Source organism: Trichomycterus rosablanca, chromosome 18 (genome assembly GCF_030014385.1).
Source record: "Trichomycterus rosablanca isolate fTriRos1 chromosome 18, fTriRos1.hap1, whole genome shotgun sequence".
NCBI lineage: Eukaryota > Metazoa > Chordata > Actinopteri > Siluriformes > Trichomycteridae > Trichomycterus > Trichomycterus rosablanca.
Genome location: NC_086005.1, coordinates 21285475 through 21304960, shown reverse-complemented (window position 1 = coordinate 21304960; position 19486 = coordinate 21285475). Strand labels below are relative to the sequence as shown.

At 43.7% G+C, this 19486-nt stretch overlaps 1 protein-coding gene across 5 annotated transcripts in view; it reads right to left on the bottom strand.

Moving 5' to 3' along the window:
• Positions 1–19486, bottom strand: part of LOC134332144 (membrane-associated phosphatidylinositol transfer protein 2) — a 98475-nt gene that overhangs the window by 21154 nt on the left and 57835 nt on the right. For all 5 annotated transcript variants that reach the window (XM_063013646.1, XM_063013649.1, XM_063013650.1 and 2 more), the window contains exons 3-9: positions 15047–15261; positions 13779–13900; positions 6630–6863; positions 3966–4289; positions 2919–3014; positions 2718–2822; positions 1106–1170 (exon numbers count right to left, since the gene is read on the bottom strand). In XM_063013646.1, coding sequence (XP_062869716.1) covers positions 1106–1170; positions 2718–2822; positions 2919–3014; positions 3966–4289; positions 6630–6863; positions 13779–13900; positions 15047–15261 — 1161 coding nt within the window. The remainder of the gene's footprint in view (positions 1–1105; positions 1171–2717; positions 2823–2918; positions 3015–3965; positions 4290–6629; positions 6864–13778; positions 13901–15046; positions 15262–19486) is intronic.

Genomic DNA, 19486 nt, shown 5'->3' with positions numbered 1-19486 from the left:
TTCAATTGGCATCGTGCTTCCTCTCTGTCTATGCCGAACCCTGCCCTGACCGAGGAGATCGAAGCTAACCCATATCCCCTCCGAAACATGGGCAGCAGCCGGATGCATTTTTGCCACCCGCACATTGATGAGTGTGGCGCCACCTAGCGTTGCATGCGGAGAGACACACCCTAAGGGCACTCCTCCTCATCTCTGTGCGGGCGCCTCTAATCAGCCGGCAGAGGTCGTAATCGCATTCTGACAGAGAGAGACCCACATCCGGTTCTTTGTCCCACCCTCCAACTGAGCAACCGGCCAATCGTTGCTCATACAGCCACTCAGCCTCGAACCGGTAAGGCAGAGCTGGATTCGATACGATGTACTCAGAATCCAGCTCTGGTTGCAGCGTGTGTTTTTACCGCTGCGCCACCTGAGCGGCCCTTGGACCACTTTTGACAGATACTGACCACTGCAGACCAGGAACACCCCACAAGAGCTGCAGTTTTGGAGATGCTCTGACCCAGTTGTCTAGCCATCACAATTTGGCCCTTGTCAAACTCAAACTCAAATCTTGATGAAGAGATTATCAGTGTTATTCACTTCACCTGTCAGTGGTCATAATGTTATGCCTAGTCGGTGTAGCCACATTTGTTAAAATACAGTTCCATTTAAATTTGGCTGCATTCCCAACCAGATCAACAATATTACTGCCTTGTCCTTATTAAGACTAATAACTTTATTAATAACATTAATACGATTTTCAGTCCGCTTATCAAAGGTCCCATCTGTCCCAAAAACGAAAACAATAAAAATCTGCATACTGATCATGCACTCCGGGTTGTCATGTTTCGATGTTGCAGACGCATGGATTAAACTGAATGACCTCTGCCTTGGTTTATTTGCAGTACTGTTCCAATATATGTGTATATTACCCAGCATGCTAATTTTAAATAGTCTGTATGTAAGGAAAGTAGCCAGTGCGTCCACGTTATTTGTAATTATTTGTACTGTAAATTGTACTGTAAAAAAGAACCTAACCAAAATTTGTTGTCACAAAGTTGAGAGATGATGAACATTGCTGAGACGTGCAATAGTAAGTGGAGTAAAGCTCATGATATATACGTACCTCATTAAGTCTCTCTGCGTTGCCCGTTTCAGAATACACAACCCCAGATTCAGGATACAAGTCACCTACAATCATGTAATCAAACAGAATAATGTTAGAAGAAATGGACCGATTAGGATTTTACTTAAATACAGAAATTAATCGTCTGCTATCCTGGATGTTTGGGAAGCGCAGTGGATGAACCTGAGATATTTCATGTTTTCTCTGATCGACTTCATTTCATTTATTAATAAACATCCATTCCTACATTACAGGCCTGCAACACATTCCAAAAACAGTTGGGACAGTAAAGCATTTACCACTAATGTTGCCATTCCTTTTCACCACACTTAAAAAATGTTTTGGCACCGAGGAGACCAAGTGATTTAGTGTTTCAGCTTTTATTTTGTTCCATTCTTCCTGCAAACACGTCTTAAGATGTGTAACAGTACGGGGTCGTCGTTGTCGTATTTTTCTTGTCAAAATTCTCCACACATTCTCTATTGGGGACAGCTCAGGACTGCAGGCAGGCCAGTCCAGTACCCGTACCCTCTTCTTCCGCAGCCATGCCTTTGTAACATGTGCAGCATGTGGTTTTGCATCGTCTTGTTGAAAAATGCATGGACGTCCCTGGAAAAGATGACGTCTTGAAGGCAGCATGTGTTGCTCTAAGATCTCAATGTACTTTTCTGCTTTTGGACTTGTTGCTGATTACAGTCTAGATGTTTCTTTTCGTTTTCGTATTGTAGTGCTTGACAAAGGTTCTTGATGCAGTGCCGTCTGAGGGATCGAAGATCACGGGCGTTCAGCTTAAGTTTGCACCCTTGGCCTTTTACGCACTGGAATTCCTCCCGATTCATTAAATCATAGATTTGCGCTGTAGAGGGAGAAATATGCAAATCCCTTCCAATCTTTCTTTGAGGTTCATTGTTTTTAAACATTTCAATAATTTTCTCACGCATTTGTGGACAAACTGGAGATCCACTGATCATCTTTGCTCATTAAAGACTCAGCCTTTCCTGGATGCTGCTTTTGTACCAAATCATGATTATAATCACCTGTTGACATCACCTGTTTGGAATCACATCATTATTTAGTTTATAACTTTTTCTGGTTTAGGGTTGTAATTAATATATTGGACTTCTTCACCTAATTCAAGTTAATACATTTTCAATGAACTTTTCTCTGAGGTGTCATTTTAGTACTGTTATAAAAAAAAAAAACTGCAGCTTTCCAGCTGTAAAAGCAAAAAAAGAAAGCTTGCAGAACAAATGTGTGTGCTTTGATATGACTTGCAGCGCAATAGAGGAGGTGAAAAAAATATAAGGAACGTTACACAAACCTTAAATCAATATGTTTAGAAACCCAAACCAAAAAATCTGTTCTAATGGATAGAATTCTATTTTATTTTATTGTTCTGCTGTACAGTTGTACTACTCACGCCACTCAGACTCAGTGTGAATCGAGACTTTACCCACAAACTAAACCCTGATAAAATGTACAGCAGAGACTGGAAGCTTTTAGATTATAAAAGAAGTATCCAGAACGAGATGCAGCATCCTCCCACACTGAGATGGAAATAGACTCGGAGCTGCAGCGTACCAGGCAGGCTGTATTAACCGAGCACACGTACTCTGAGGTTCGTCGGCCTCGGCCGTCTCGATTTTGTCCATCAGGTCGTTGGAGTTCCACTTCGTGATCTCCTTGGCGAAAATCTCCTCGTTATCCGAGAGGTCCTCTGTGAGAACGTAAGAAAGAACTCAAATCAGGTTGCAGGACATAATAAGCAAAGACTAAATGTGTATTTGGATTTATCAGGGATATCGAGAGTTACCGTGTGCATCAAAAAACTCGTCGTCCGTGCTGTCGTCTGAGTCGCGAGCAATGCTCTGCATGCGCCATTCGGAAATGCTGTGCCGAGAAGGGCTTCCTGCTCCATTGCAAAACAGGGAAACAAAATCAAAAGATGTACACAATGTACACCATTTGACAAAAAGTATGTGGACATCTCTTCTAGTTACTGAGCCATAACATTAAAACCACCTCCTTGTTTCTACACTCACTGTCCATTTTATCAGCCCCACTTACCATATAGAAGCTCTTTGTAGTCCATCTATTTCTCGACATACTTTGTTAGCCCCCTTTCATGCTGTTCTTCAATCGTCAGGACCACCACAGAGCAGGTATTATTTGGGTTTTGGATCATTCTAAGCGCTGCAGTGACACTGACATGGTGGTGTGTTAGTGTGTGTTGTGCTGGTATGTGAATAAGACACAGCAATGCTGCTGTTTGAGTTGGTCATCTTCTAGACGTTCATCAGCGGTCACAGGATGCTGCCCACGGGGCGCTGTTGGCTGGATATTTTTGGTTGGTGGTAGCAGTGACAGTGAGGTGTTTAAAAACTCCATCAGCGCTGCTGTGTCTTATCCACTCATACCAGCACAACACACACTAACACACCACCACCATGTCAGTGTCACTGCAGTGCTGAGAATGATCCACCACCAAAATAATACCTACTCTGTGGTGGTCCTGACCATTGAAGAACAGGGTGAGAGCAGGCTAAAAAGTTATGTAGAGAAACAGATGGACTACAGTCAGTAATTGTAGAACTACAAAGTGCTTCTATGTGGTAAGTGGAGCTGATAAAATGGACAGTGAGTGTAGAAACAAGGAGCTGGTCATAATGTTATGCCTAATCGGTGTACCCAGGACATTCTTGCAGTGAGGCGACAGTGCTACCCACCGAGCCACCGTCCTGTATTTTGCATCGACACATAAAGAAACACTCAAATTCAATACTCATTCAATACCTTAGCCTCCACCCAAACCTTTACTGATTAAAAACCTGGCATCATGGAAACCCCAGATTGCACCTACCCCCTCGTTTGGAAGACCGTGAAGATCTGGACGAGGTGGACCACTGCTTGGTGAGTTCTCCACGAGCCTGAAGCGTGTCCCCGAGGTTGCGGGGTGCACTCTCGTTCTCTATGGCGTTGATGGCCTCTTTGGCATCTTGCTCTTTGGCCGGACTGGCATTGGCCTCGCCGCCGTCCTCATTGCAGCTAAACTGTGCCATCTTCTTGGCCAGGGCCAGCTGGGTCTCCAGTTCCAGCTGCCGAATGTCCTCCATGGTAAGGCCGTACCACTCGTCCTGCCAGCACCAGGCCTGCCGGTGTGCACGCACCATCACTTTCCTAAGACCTGAAAGATGCGTTGAAATATGTGTATGTATATACAGTGTATCACAAAAGTGAGTACACCCCTCACATTTCTGCAGATATTTAAGTATATCTTTTCATGGGACAACACTGACAAAATGACACTTTGACACAATGAAAAGTAGTCTGTGTGCAGCTTATATAACAGTGTAAATTTATTCTTCCCTCAAAATAACTCAATATACAGCCATTAATGTCTAAACCACCGGCAACAAAAGTGAGTACACCCCTAAGTGAAAGTTCCTGAAGTGTCAATATTTTGTGTGGCCACCATTATTTCCCAGAACTGCCTTAACTCTCCTGGGCATGGAGTTTACCAGAGCTTCACAGGTTGCCACTGGAATGCTTTTCCACTCCTCCATGACGACATCACGGAGCTGGCGAATATTCGAGACTTTTCGCTCCTCCACCTTCCGCTTGAGGATGCCCCAAAGATGTTCTATTGGGTTTAGGTCTGGAGACATGCTTGGCCAGTCCATCACCTTTACCCTCAGCCTCTTCAATAAAGCAGTGGTCGTCTTAGAGGTGTGTTTGGGGTCATTATCATGCTGGAACACTGCCCTGCGACCCAGTTTCCGGAGGGAGGGGATCATGCTCTGCTTCAGTATTTCACAGTACATATTGGAGTTCATGTGTCCCTCAATGAAATGTAACTCCCCAACACCTGCTGCACTCATGCAGCCCCAGACCATGGCATTCCCACCACCATGCTTGACTGTAGGCATGACACACTTATCTTTGTACTCCTCACCTGATTGCCGCCACACATGCTTGAGACCATCTGAACCAAACAAATTAATCTTGGTCTCATCAGACCATAGGACATGGTTCCAGTAATCCATGTCCTTTGTTGACATGTCTTCAGCAAACTGTTTGGGGGCTTTCTTGTGTAGAGGCTTCAGAAGAGGCTTCCTTCTGAGGTGACAGCCATGCAGACCAATTTGATGTAGTGTGCGGCGTATGGTCTGAGCACTGACAGGCTGACCCCCCACCTTTTCAATCTCTGCAGCAATGCTGACAGCACTCCTGCGCCTATCTTTCAAAGACAGCGGTTGGATGTGACGCTGAGCACGTGCACTCAGCTTCTTTGGACGACCAACGCGAGGTCTGTTCTGAGTGGACCCTGCTCTTTTAAAACGCTGGATGATCTTGGCCACTGTGCTGCAGCTCAGTTTCAGGGTGTTGGCAATCTTCTTGTAGCCTTGGCCATCTTCATGTAGCACAACAATTCATCTTTTAAGATCCTCAGAGAGTTCTTTGCCATGAGGTGCCATGTTGGAACTTTCAGTGACCAGTATGAGAGAGTGTGAGAGCTGTACTACTAAATTGAACACACCTGCTCCCTATGCACACCTGAGACCTAGTAACACTAACGAGTCACATGACATTTTGGAGGAAAAATGACAAGCAGTGCTCAATTTGGACATTTAGGGGTGTAGTCTCTTAGGGGTGTACTCACTTTTGTTGCCGGTGGTTTAGACATTAATGGCTGTATATTGAGTTATTTTGAGGGAAGAATAAATTTACACTGTTATATAAGCTGCACACAGACTACTTTTCATTGTGTCAAAGTGTCATTTTGTCAGTGTTGTCCCATGAAAAGATATACTTAAATATCTGCAGAAATGTGAGGGGTGTACTCACTTTTGTGATACACTGTATATATATATATATATATATATATATATATATATATATATATTTTTTTTTTTTTTTTTTTTTTTTTTTTTTTTAAATGGCACTGTTTACATGCGCCCGCAGCTGTCTGCTTAATGCTACTTCAGTAGTGGTGGACGGTTTGCGGTGGGCTTAGCGTGGCTCTAGGTACTTGATATAATTTTCTGTGAGACTCCATTAATGGCAGGTAAAAAGATGCAGTTGACTAACTACACGTGTCAACTACACAACGGGTGGAGTGATAGTTTCGGCTCGCCTCGGCCAACGCGGGGGGTGGAGCAAGCAGGAAGGATTATGATGTTTCTTCTTTTGTTTCCTATTTCCCCCATTTTTCAGGTGCTGATCTGCAGTAAAGCAGTGCTGCATCAATCAAGTTTTCATTAAGATCAGGTTAATGATTAAGGTGACAGAGCCTGGGCTGCGTCCCAATAACAGCTTATTCTTCCACACAGTGCTTCACAGCTGCTACCCACCCACTCGTCGAGATAACATGACTAACCCAAGCTGAAAAGTGCCCATGCTATTAAAACATGAACAGCCGGTCTGCTCCGAAATATTAGTTAAGCGGGCGTCCTTGCCCACGCTCTCATTTACCACACGCATCTCAATCGATTCCCTGTAGAAAGATCCAGAAAAGAGTACTCACCCACATCATGAATGAAGCGCTCAATCTTGGACTGCATGCCCCAGTAGCGGAACTCCACTTTGCACAGCTTGTAGGCGCACATGACGGGCATCTGGCTGGAGTCGTCTGTAATCTCCTCGATCCAGTCGTCAGACAGAGGGCCCCGCTGGGTCTTCACTGACTTGTAAAGCTTGGGATCCTCCTCAACCAGATACTCATGTGGTGCGATGAAGTCCTTCACGATGTCTATGGGATCTGAAAGGGTACAAGTTCAGTCAATGCACTGGTTGTTTATATATATATATTAGGGCTGTCGAAGTTAACGCGATAATAACGCATTAACGGGATCTCAATTTAACGCGATTAAAAAAAATAGTGCCGTTAACGCAGATTCTAGTTCATGTTGAGACTTGACTGGTAGAACAAACGTTTTAATGTCGGACTTGCCACCGTTTTTCATTTGCGGTTTGTTAACATAATGTAACCGAGCGTCGTAGTGTCGTAGTGATGTACTTGCATAATAAAGAAATAAATACACGCTATATTCACAAGTTGTCGGGAGCAGAACACTTTTATTAACTCCTTCTGTTACGGTAAAGAACACCGGACAGCTGAGTCAAGCACGTTGTCCATGAACTATGGAAGCCCCAAAGGGTCAAAACACACTCACTTCGTGTAGAAACGTCCATTAAACCATTGGATAGTATTACTGCCTAGTATGTGAGTGAATAAAACTCCCTTACAGTTTTCTCTTGTCCCAGCAGTTTTTAACATCAGTACATTTAGCATAAAATGTGTTCACCATTTTAATTGTAACATTTCACTTAAAAATCCTTGTTTTCTATAACATTTACACAGATTTTTTTTTTTTATGCGATTAATCGCGATTAACTATATGAAATTCTGAGATTAATCGCGATTAAAAAATTTAATCGTTTGACAGCCCTAATATATATATATATTGTTCATGCATTAGCGCGTCCAATTGCCCGATTGCGTCATGCTTCCTCTCCACCAATGCCGATCCCCGCTCTGACTGAGGAGAATGAAGCTAACCCACACCCCCTCCGACACGTGGGCAGCAGCCGTATGCATCTTGTCATCTACACTTTGTCGAGTGCAGTGCAGCTCAGCACTGTGTACGGAGAGACACACCCTGACAGCACTCTTTTCTAATCTCTGTGCAGCCAGCAGAGGTCGTAATTGCATTAGTTATGAGAGAGACCCCCTATCTGAACAACAGGCCAATCGTTGTTCATGTGATTGCTCAGCCTAGCCAGCAGGCAGAGCTGAGATTCGATACGATGTATTTGAGATCCCAGCTCTGGTTCCAGCGTGTGTTTTTACCACCGCACCACCTGAGTGGCCTACTGGTTGTTTTTTTAAGGCGTAACATCATTAGGTATGATCAATATGACAATATGAGTGGCGTTGAGTTTAAAAGACGTTAAGTTTCAGGGTATTTTTTTCCCATTAGGATGAATGGGAAACCTGTTAATGCGTTAGATAGTCCTGTGGAACTGCATATATTTTAGGCTAATGTAAATATTGGTGATGTTTTTGACACTTATACACTAATAATAACACGAGTATAATATAAAAACACTGAAATAGAATTGAAAAACAGTTAATAATCAATAAAAATACAATAAAACCTGCACTTTACCTTTACTTCTTCATTGTTTCCTTATGCTTCTTAATTAGTGGACAGAACTTATAAGCAGTAATAATTAAAAGAGATTTAGTGTTTCTATGTTATTCTTAAGTCACATTAAGCTTTGTTTTTTTAACGATAAGCAGTTTAGTCTCGGAGAAGCTGATTCTAACAGTTTCTCAGAACCTCGAGCTGTAACACAAGTTTAAAAGTGAAACAGGAGGAAAATCCAGATAAACACAGATACATGTGGAACTATTCCACACAAATGCAAATTCGTCTCATATTTGCACTTTGATGACGTTTTACCACACACGTTGAGTTTAAGGGTACAAATTTCTCGACGAAGGGAGTTGAGTTTTAAAGATTTTGAGTTTAGGGGACGTTGAGTTACTGTACATAGCTCTGATGAGTTAAATCAGTTCAGCCACGACTTCCTATTTTGTCCCAATCTGTTCCTAAACAATTCCTCTATTTGTGCCAATTCTTGCCTGGCTGGCCCTTCAAATTCCTCCATCACCACCTTGCTGGTGCTTAGACCAGACACCAGAGGGCGCAAATAAACAGCAGTATAACTACAATTCTGACCCCTGAGCCCAGGCACAGCCAAACGTGCACGTCAAATACTTGGCCAAAACCACAACACAAAGTGTAACTTAATTACTCTGTAAACTTACACTGATCAGCCATAACATTAAACCACCTCCTTGTTTCTACACTCACTGTCCATTTTATCAGCTCCACTTAACATATAGAAGCACTTTGTAGTTCCACAATTACTGACTGTAGTCCATCTGTTTCTCTGCATGCTTTGTTAGCCCCCTTTTATGCTGTTCTTTAATGGCCAGGACCCCCACAGGACCACTACAGAGCAGATATTATTTGGGTGGTGGATCATTCTCAGCACTGGAGTGCTAGTGTGTGTTGTGCTGGTTTTTAAACACCTCACTGTTACTGCTGGACTGAGAATAGTCCACCAACCAAAAATATTCAGCCAACAGCGCCCCGTAGGCGGAGTCCTGTGACCACTGATGAAGGTCTAGAAGATGACCAACTCAAACAGCAGCAATAGATGAGCGATCGTCTCTGACTTTACATCTACAAGGTGGACCAACTAGGTAGGAGTGTCTAACAGAGTGGACAGTGAGTGGACACGGTGTTTAAAAACTCCAGCAGCGCTGCTGTGTCTGATCCACTCATACCAGCACAACACACACTAACACACCACCATGTCAGTGTCACTGCAGTGCTGAGAATGATCCTACACCTAAATAATACCTGCTCTGTAGTGTAATATCTACTTCTATATGGTAAGTGGAGCTGATAAAATGGACAGGGAGTGTAGAAACAAGAAGGTGGTTTTAATGTTATGGCTGATCAGTGTAGATTCAAACAGTGGTCAAGTTATGGTGTAAATCAGTACACCATTGGCATGGTAAAAAACTAGACATTTTTTATATCCTTTATCTGAGCAAAAGAACCAAAACACTGTGTAAAGAGACCAAAGCGTTTACTGCTGTGTGCAGGTGAGAGTCCTTTAAATCAATATATTTTTCCACAAGAGTCAAAACCTTTGTCCATCTAAAGCAGAGGTGTCAGACTCAATCACAGACAGGGGCAAAATTAAAAAACGGGACTATGAATAACAAAGGATATTGAATAAAGTGCAAAAGGGAAATATATTTAGGTAGGTTACATGAGCATGACTAACTTCTGACCTCTGATGAATGTGCAATGGAGTGGGTGAAAGGTGCAGCTGGGCTTGGAAGTCTTGCCTTGCTTGCTGTTGCAATGCATTCTGGGACTTGTAGTATCAACCGTGTGTGTCCTTTATACTTGCGGGCCGAATATAATTGTACCCCGGGTTGGATGTGTCCCGCGGGCCTCGAGTTTAACATGTCTGGTCTAAAGGCTTAGATTTTAAATACACACGTTATTGATGTTCCCATACTGTACGTGTAATTTATTACAGCATCATATCTGGAATTTATTTTTGTAAGACCTTTGCATACACTGATCAGGCATAACATTATGACCACCTTCCTAATATTGTCTTGGTCCCCCTTTTGCTGCCAAAACAGCCCTGACCCGTCGAGGCATGGACTCCACTAGACCCCTGAAGGTGTGCTGTGGTATCTGACACCAAGATGTAAGCAGCAGATCCTTTAACTCCTGTAAGTTGTGAGGTGGGGCCTCCATCTCCATCTGGGGAATTTGGAGGCCGAGTCAACACCTCAAACTCGTTGTTGTGCTCCTCAAACCGTTCCTGAAGCATTTTTGCTTTGTGTTAGGGCGCATTATCCTGCTGAAAGAGGCCACAGCCATCAGGGAATACCGTTTCCATGAAAGGTTGTTCATGGTCTGCAATAATGCTTAGGTAGGTGGTACGTGTCAAAGTAAAATCCACATGGATGGCAGGATCCAAGGTTTCCCAGCAGAACATTGCCCAAAGCATCACACTGCCTCCACCGGTTTGCCTTCTTCCCATAGTGCATCCTGGTGCCATGTGTTCCACGTAATGTAAAAGAAAACGTGATTCATCAGACCAGGTCACCTTCCATTGCTCCGTGGTCCAGTTCTGATGCTCACGTGCCCATTATTGGCGCTTTCGGCGGTGGACAGGGGTCAGTTTGGGCAACCTGATTGGTCTGCGGCTGTGCAGCCCCATAGGCAACAAACTGCGATGCACTGTGTATTCCGACACCTTTCTGTCAGAACCAGCATTAACTTCTTCAGCCTTCGCTCCCCACGTGCATCAATGAGCCTTGGCCGCCCATGATCCTGTCGCCGGTTTACCACGGTTCCTTCCTTGGACCACTGCAGAACGGGAACACCCCACAAGAGCTGCAGTTTTGGAGATGCTCTGACCCAGTCGTCTAGCCATCACAATTGGGCTCTTGTCAAACACGCTCAAGTCCTTGCGCTCGCCCATTTTTCCTGCTTCTAACACTTCTAACTTTGAGGATAAAATGTTCACTTGCTGCCTAATATATCCCACCCACTAACAGGTGCTGTAAACCCTAACCCTAGCAAAACATTAGGCTTTTAAATGTCTTAACAATAAATCATTAGCAAGAAACAAACCAAAAACCAAACTAATAGATTAAGTAACGTATAAGTGTGTGATAGCTGCTTATGCTATCATGCCTGCTTATGCTTTTGATTTGATAAATGTTATGCTTATATTTATGAGCACAAATTGCAAAGACATTGATACTAGTGTGTATATGCAGTAAGCCAGGTAGTATTTCAAATTCAAATGACAAATAGGGTTGAATTCTTGTCTCTCTACACTGAACATTTATCCTCCCTTTGATTTCTTGTGTTTATTGTCCCAACCTGCATAAGTAAAGCAGGTTGTAAATCAGAGCTGGCAGACAGCCACTAGATGTCCCCTTCTGCGCTCGTTCCAGAGCCAGAGTTATGTAACAAGCTCACCGTGCTTCCTGCTGCATGGACTACGCCTGCAGTCTGCTCACCTCTACGCCCGAGCCCCCTGTAATCGCTGAGCAAGGAGGAAGGCGTGCTGAGGCCCTTGGGATTATTTCACAGCCAGGAGACTGTCAGCATCTTAAGGACAGGAGCATGACGGAAGAGCAATTACCGCTGGAACCACACGGGAGCTCGGGAAGGGTAGTCGCACCACAACATTGCATAACAAGGTCAAGAAGGAGGATGCCCTCAGAGCTCTCTCACCTCCGCTACCACAAATAAGCAGCGCTGATTTTGCATTTAAATGAAAGTTTTTCACTCAAGGCCTCCTCTGTGTATTCACGCCAACAATGGCTGAACGTGTGCGGTGTGTGAACCTGCACAAACATCGATATGTATGATGCAAGGTCAAGCACCTCAGTGACCCTCACTCTGCTTGCTACACATGTGCAAGCAAAAAAACAACGTCCTTTGCACATCCACTCTAAAGCCCTTTTCTGATTGGATTCGTTTTTCAGGTGGACGTCTGTAATGCAATTTATATTTATTTATATTCTCACCCGGAAAGCTAGAATGACCCTGGGTGCCATGATACACTTGACCAATCCGAATCATTGAATTCAGGTGTTCCAATCACTTCCATGGCCACAGGTGTATAAAACCAAGCACCTAGGCATGCAGACTGCTTCTACAAACATTTGTGAAAGAATGGGTCACTCTCAGGAGCTCAGGGAATTCCAGCGTGGTACCGTGATAAGATGCCACCTGTGCAACAAGTCCAATCGTGAAATTTCCTCGCTACTAAATATTCCACAGTCGACTGTCAGTGGTATTATAACAAAGTGGAAGCGATTGGGAATGACAGCAACTCAACCATGGAGTGTTAGGCCACGTAAAGTGACAGAGCGGGTCAGCGGATGCTGACGCACATAGTGCACAGAGGTCACCAACTTTCTGCAGAGTCAATCGCTACAGACCTCCAAACTTCATGTGGCCTTCAGATTAGCTCAAGAACAGCGTGTAGAGAGCTTCATGTGATGGGTTTCCATGGCCGAGCAGCTGCATCCAAGCCTTACATCACCAAGTGCAATGCAAAGTGTCGGATGCAGTGGTGTAAAGCACGCCGCTTCTGGACTCTAGACCAGTGGAGACGTGTTCTCTGGAGTGACGAATCACGCTTCTCCGTCTGGCAATCCGATGGACGAGTCTGGGTTTGGCGGTTGCCAGGAGAACGGTACTTGTCTGACTGCATTGTGCCAAGTGTGAAGTTTGGTGGAGGGGGGATTATGGTGTGGGGTTGTTTTTCAGGAGTCGGGCTCGGCCCCTTAGTTCCAGTGAAAGGAACTCTTAATGCTTCAGCATACCAAGAGATTTTGGACAATTTCATGCTCCCAACTTTGTGGGAACAGTTTGGGGATGGCCCCTTCCTGTTTCAACATGAAGCAAGGTCCATAAAGACGTGGATGAGCAAGTCTGGTGTGGAAGAACTTGAGTCCTGACCTCAACCCGACAGAACACCTTTGGGATGAATCAGAGCGGAGACTGCGAGCCAGGTCTTCTCGTCCAACATCAGTGTCTGACCTTACAAATGCGATTCTGGAAGAATGGTCAAAAATTCCCATAAACACACTCCTAAACCTTGTGGAAAGCCTTCCCAGAAGAGTTGAAGCTGTTATAGCTGCAAAGAGTGGGCCGATATCATATTAAAACCTGTGCATTAAGAATGGGACGTCACTCAAGTTCATGTGCGTGTGAAGGCAGACGAGCGAATACTTTTGGCAATATAGTGTATGTGAAATCAGCACGAATGTTCAGTCTACTTAAGGCGCTTAAGTTAAGTTAATGAGGATCAGGGTGTGTCTCTCCGTACACAAAGCTGATCCGCATATGAATTCGCCGCGTGCAGGTGAAAAGATGCAGTCGGCTAATGCACACGTGTCGGAGGGGGCGTGTCGTGTGTTAGCCACAGCTCTCCTCAGTCAGGAGTGGAAGTCAGCATCAGTAGAGGAGAAGCATACTGCAATTGGGTAAACTGGGGGAAACAATGCAAAAAAAAAAAGCAAGCAATGGGGTTACATCATTACCGATATCTCTCTGACGTTTTTCCGCTGAGGACAAATTGAAGACATTGTTCTGGGTTCCCGTATCAGGCTTGTAATACGTCTCGATATCAATAGAGAACTTCTCAACAAATGGACATGTGTACCTGAAAGACAACAAAACAGTTAACATTACCAACTGCATTACCAGGAAATATACTGTACAGCTACAGACACTCCTCCTTTACATTTGAGTTTAGATGTTGTAGCCACACCCACTGGGTCTGTCCGAAAACCTAGTGAGCTGCCTTGTTGCCTACTGCCCACCTAGGCAGCTGCCTAAGTAAAGAGGATTCTAATAAGACACTGAACCTATAAGGCAGGCTAAATAAAGGCTAAATACTTACAGTGATAACGTCACCACAATTTCGCTTACTAAGCTAACATAGTTAGCCTTGGGTCATTCAAACCAAGGGGCTGAGGTGGCACAACCCGCTAGCATGCCAGCTAACATCTCCCTCTGTGTAAATAAATGACACTTCTGCACCTTTATACAAATTATTATTATGGCTCGGTGGGTAGCACTGTCACCTCACAGCAAGAAGGTCCTGGGTTCGATCCCCATGCGAGACGGTCCGGGTCTTTTCTGTGCAGAGTTTGCATGTTCTCCCCGTGTCGGGAGCTCCGGTGTCCTCCCACAGTCCAAAAACATGCAGTCAGGTTAATTGGAGACACAGAATTGCCTTATAGGTGAATGTGTGTGTGTCTATGTGTGACTGCCCTGCAATGGACTGGCGCCCCGTCCAGGGTGTTACTGTGTGCCTTGCGCCCATTGAAAAGCTGAGAAAGGCTCCAGCACCCCTGTTTGTTTCTATCTGCAATTTTTTTGTGAAAAAAGTGCAGCACTGAATGCTGGGATTGCTTTCATAGCGTAGGAAGCATTGTATGCTCCTTCATTATTCAGTCAAGTTTATAGCTTCAAAACAAGGCACCTTAGTAGGCAGCATTTAAAGGCATCTAAGAATTCGGCCTTTTTCATGGGATGGTGTGTAAGATGACGTAAAATGCGTCTGTGCGGAGAGCTCACTAGGTGTTTGGACAGACCCTTTGTTTTGAGCAACAGGGTTGGATGAGTCTAGTCTGGAGGAACTTCAGTGGCCTGCACAAAACCCTGTTCAACACTCTGAGATGAATTGGAACATCAAGTTTTCAACTTCAGAGTTAAAACTGGTTCACATATCAGGAGGCTTTGGAATGCCCATGGTTTTGAAATTCAACAAGGTATTTACTTACTCCTTTGGTTTGGATCTTACCGTGTGCGAGTGTAAGGGTAGGCGTTCCAGGACTCCTCCTCCACCCGTAGAGCAGCTTTAGGCAGGATGGAGCGGAACCAGCTGGGTATATGCTGGCCGATGTGGTAGACTTTGTGAGTGTATTGTCCCGTGCCACCGGGTCCGTCTGTGTAGGGCCGATTCTCCAGGATCTCCACACCGCTGCCCTCACCCTCGCTCTCCTCACGACTCTTTTTCTGTTGGGGGGGCAAAAAGCAAACAACTTGAGATTCTGTCAATACATACATTTATATATATGATCCGACATCATTCTGATCGTGTCATTTTCCGCTCTCTAATAACGCTCCGGGCGTCTTAACCCACAACGCACCCAATGGGTAAATGTTACAGCCAGCTTCCAGCGTAGTGATTATGAACGGATTATATTCCTAATGGGACAACACACGCTTATAAATTTAATAGCATCTGTAAGAACATAAGCTAAGGTAAGCAGTGGTTATGGATTTTTTGCTGTGCCAAAATTTGCAATGAAAACAAAACATAACAGTTTAAGCTTTTAACTACCGGTACCTAGGAAAGTAAAGGCACAAAGTAAAACGGCAAAATACAGTTGCTAACCTGTTGTTTTTTAACTGAACTTACATATTATTTGTTTATTTCTACACTACATTTCCAATATATGTTTGTGTATATTATATTGACTCGTGACTTGACTCGGACTCTAGCCTAAAGACTCGTGACTCGACTCGGACTAGTATTTTGTGACTTGTGAACATCTCTGCTATACAGCAATCTGAACACCTTGAAAGTTGTGTAGTGTAAACTCAGCATAAGGGAACCGAGTGATCGTAGGTCACGTTATACCCAGAGAATGAGGGTTACAAACAGGCCTGTAGTCTTGTCACTGCTACCTTTTGAAATCCAGTTCAACCTCTAGAGAACACCACAAGTTCCACAGTGCTGCTGCAACAGGCCTCAGGAATTCCACTGCATGTACCAACACAGCACGAGCATGTGAAAATCTTGCAACAGATCATTTTACTGCATCGACCATGGCCATCTTTGACCTACTCTGTAACTGGTAGTGGTAAAATGACCAACCGACGAGCTCATCCAGCAGCTAAAACGTAACGCTGCATTCACAGGGACAAAAACACACTAAAGTCATTGATTTACATAAGAACAATAAGACTGGGCTGGGCGGCTGCATGAACAACGATTGGATGTTGTTCATAGGGTTAGGGGTAAAAAGTCGGATCATAGGTCCTCATAACTGGTGCAACTGCGGCCCCTGCTGGCTGACTGATGGCGCCTGCACAGGGCTGAGGAATAATGCTGATGGGGGTTCGGCCCTCCGTACACAGTGCCCGTCGGTGTATGAACTCGACTCGTGCAGGTGAAAAATGCAGTCTGTGCTGACTGTACGTTCCGGAGGGGGCGTATGTCAGTTGAGAGGCGTCCTCAGTCATCAGTCAATCAGGGTTACTACCACTGAGTTACTACTGCTGCTAGATCCTGGCAAATTTCAGAATTCCATATAAGACCTTCATACGATTTGAATTAAAATAAAAAATAAGATGACAATGTTTAAGACAGATACTGGATGAGACAGGTCTTGCCATTGGGAAGATAAATGTTGGTCTAAAATAACTTTAGGCTTTACAATGATATCAATCATCCATCAGATTAAACGCAGATGACATTTACTTTATAAAGTTTATTCAAGAGCCTGTCAGCAGCCATTACCATGAAGATACCCCGAGAAAAAAAGCTTTTCAAAATATTTCAGCTTTAAATGTCAACCTAAGTCCATGCTTCAGTGATGAAAAAGCTTCTTTTTAGGAAATATAAAGTGATTTTTGCTATCACTGAAGGTACAGCAGACTTCAGACGGAGTTAGACTGTTGCATGAGTCAGAACAGTCGAAATTATGTTGTCTGATTTTATACGACAGACCTACTAATACACCGTCATGTCGTGCTATCAATAAAAATAAAAAAACTGGCATCATGGTGGCAGTTTTTCTAGCTGCTATGCCATATACACCCATCAGCCATAACATTAAAACCACCTCCTTGTTTCTACACACACTGTCCATTTAATCAGCTCCACTTACCATACAGAAGCACTTTGTAGTTCTACAATTACTGACTGTAGTCCATCTGTTTCTCTGCATGCTTTGTTAACCCCCTTTCATGCTGTTCTTTAATGGTCAGGACCCCCACAGGATCACCACAGAGCAGGTATTATTTAGGTGGTGGATGATTCTCAGCACTGCACTGACACTGACATGGTGGTGGAGTGTTAGTGTGTGTTGTGCTGGTATGAGTGGATAAGACACAGCAGCGCTGCTGGAGTTTTTAAACACCGTGTCCACTCACTGTCCACTCTATTAGACACTCCTACCTAGTTGGTCCACCTTGTAGATGTAAAGTCAGAGATGATCGCTCATCTATTGCTGCTGTTTGAGTTGGTCATCTTCAAGACCTTCATCAGTGGTCACAGGACGCTGCTCACGTGGCACTGTTGGCTGGATATTTTTGGTTGGTGGACTATTCTTAGTCCAGCTGTGACAGTGAGGTGTTTAAAAACTCCACTCATACCAGCACAACACACACTAACACACCACCACTATGTCAGTATCACTGCAGTGCTGAGAATCATCCACCACCCAAATAATACCTGCTCTGTGGTGGTCCTGTGGGGGTCCTGACCATTGAAGAACAGAGTAAAAGGAGGTTAAAAAAGTATGTAGAGAAATAGATGGACTACGGTCAGTAATTGTAGAACTACAAAGTGCTTTTATATAGTAAGTGGAGCTGATAAAATGGACAGTGTGTGTAGAAACAAGGAGGTGGTCAACACACAACCGACGTCAAAACACAAAATGAAAACCTCATATTTTCAAAAAAGATCACAAATTATTTATTTGACGTGGATTTTTCTCTTGGAGTCGCCAATGTTAACATTTGGAGAACAGGAGTGTACTGGGAGTGACTCTGACCATGACATGGTTGTTGGTAACTAACAGATTAGTTTGAATATGTCAACAACTGAGAGCTCCTAAAATTCATCCACAGAACAAATAATAATCTAAATTTCTGCTGCAACATGCAAATAGTAGGATCAAAATAGTCAATAAATATATAGCCTTCAGTCTGCTGGTCATGTAATAGAATGGAAAGCTTTGGTCCCCTAATGTCATGTTAGGATCATTTGAATGCCACAGCCTACAAGTATTGTTGATGACCAGTTGCATTTGTTTATGGTCATGATTTACCCTTCAAACAACAGCTTTTAATGCATCACGAAACAAAGCATTTTTCCAGTAATTTTAGTTTCCACTGTGTGATGGTCCATCCTAGATGCCTCTGAGCTCAGAGAATTCGACGCCGCTTCTGGACATGGTTAACATAAGGCTTCTTTTTTTGCACAGTAAAGTTTTAAGTGGCATTTGTTCATGTAACTCTGTATTGTAGTGCTTGACGAAGGTTTGCCGAAGTAATCCCTCACCCATGTGGTTATATCAGCTATTGTTGAGTGGCGGTTCTTGATGCAGTGCCGTCTGAGGGATCGAAGATCACAGGCGTTCATTTCTCCTGATTCCTTGAATCGTTTAATGATATTATGCACTGTAGAGGGAGAAATATGCAAATCCCTTCCAATCTTTCTTTGAGGTACATTGTTTTTAAACATTTCAATCATTTTCTCACACATTTGTTGACAAACTGGAGATCCTCTGATCATCTTTGCTCATCAAAGACTCTCCTGGATGCTGCTTTTGTATCAAATCACCTGTTGACATCACATAATTTTTTATTTTTTTACCTCATTATTAGCCCTAAATTGCCCCCCATGTGTTGCAGGGCTGATATGCAGGAATGGAGGTATATTAACAAATGAAATGAAGTTGAGCAGACTAAACATGAAATATCTCAGGTTCATCCTGTCTGCAATCAAATAACAGTCAAAGTAAATGTAAGGAACACTGTATTTCTATTTTATTTGCATTTTCCATACTGTCCCAACTTTTTCTGATTTGGGGTTGTACTAAGGAATTACCTAGGTCCTTCATATTAAGATAACATTAAGCACCTTGCAATCTTATCCGTTTGTGTATGATGTTCCCCCAGGATAGAACCTAAAACAGGGTTAAATCATTAGTTTGTGGATGTGTGTGTGGCCTGTGAGGGACCTAATAAATTAATTTTCAATAACCACTCTTGATAAGGGTCACGGTGGGTCCAGCACTGCCCAGAAGCTCAGAGTCCAGTGCAGGAGTGTACAATAGACAGGGTTTTTAGGGCAAGTCCATCTTCTGCAAGTTCTTGAAATGTAATGTGGGAGGATGTCTGTGTATCCGGAGGAAACCCACATGGACAAAAGTAGGACATGAAAGCTAAATTTGTAAAACAAATTGTGTAACTAACTGCTTTGATGGCATTAATATGTCCAAAATTA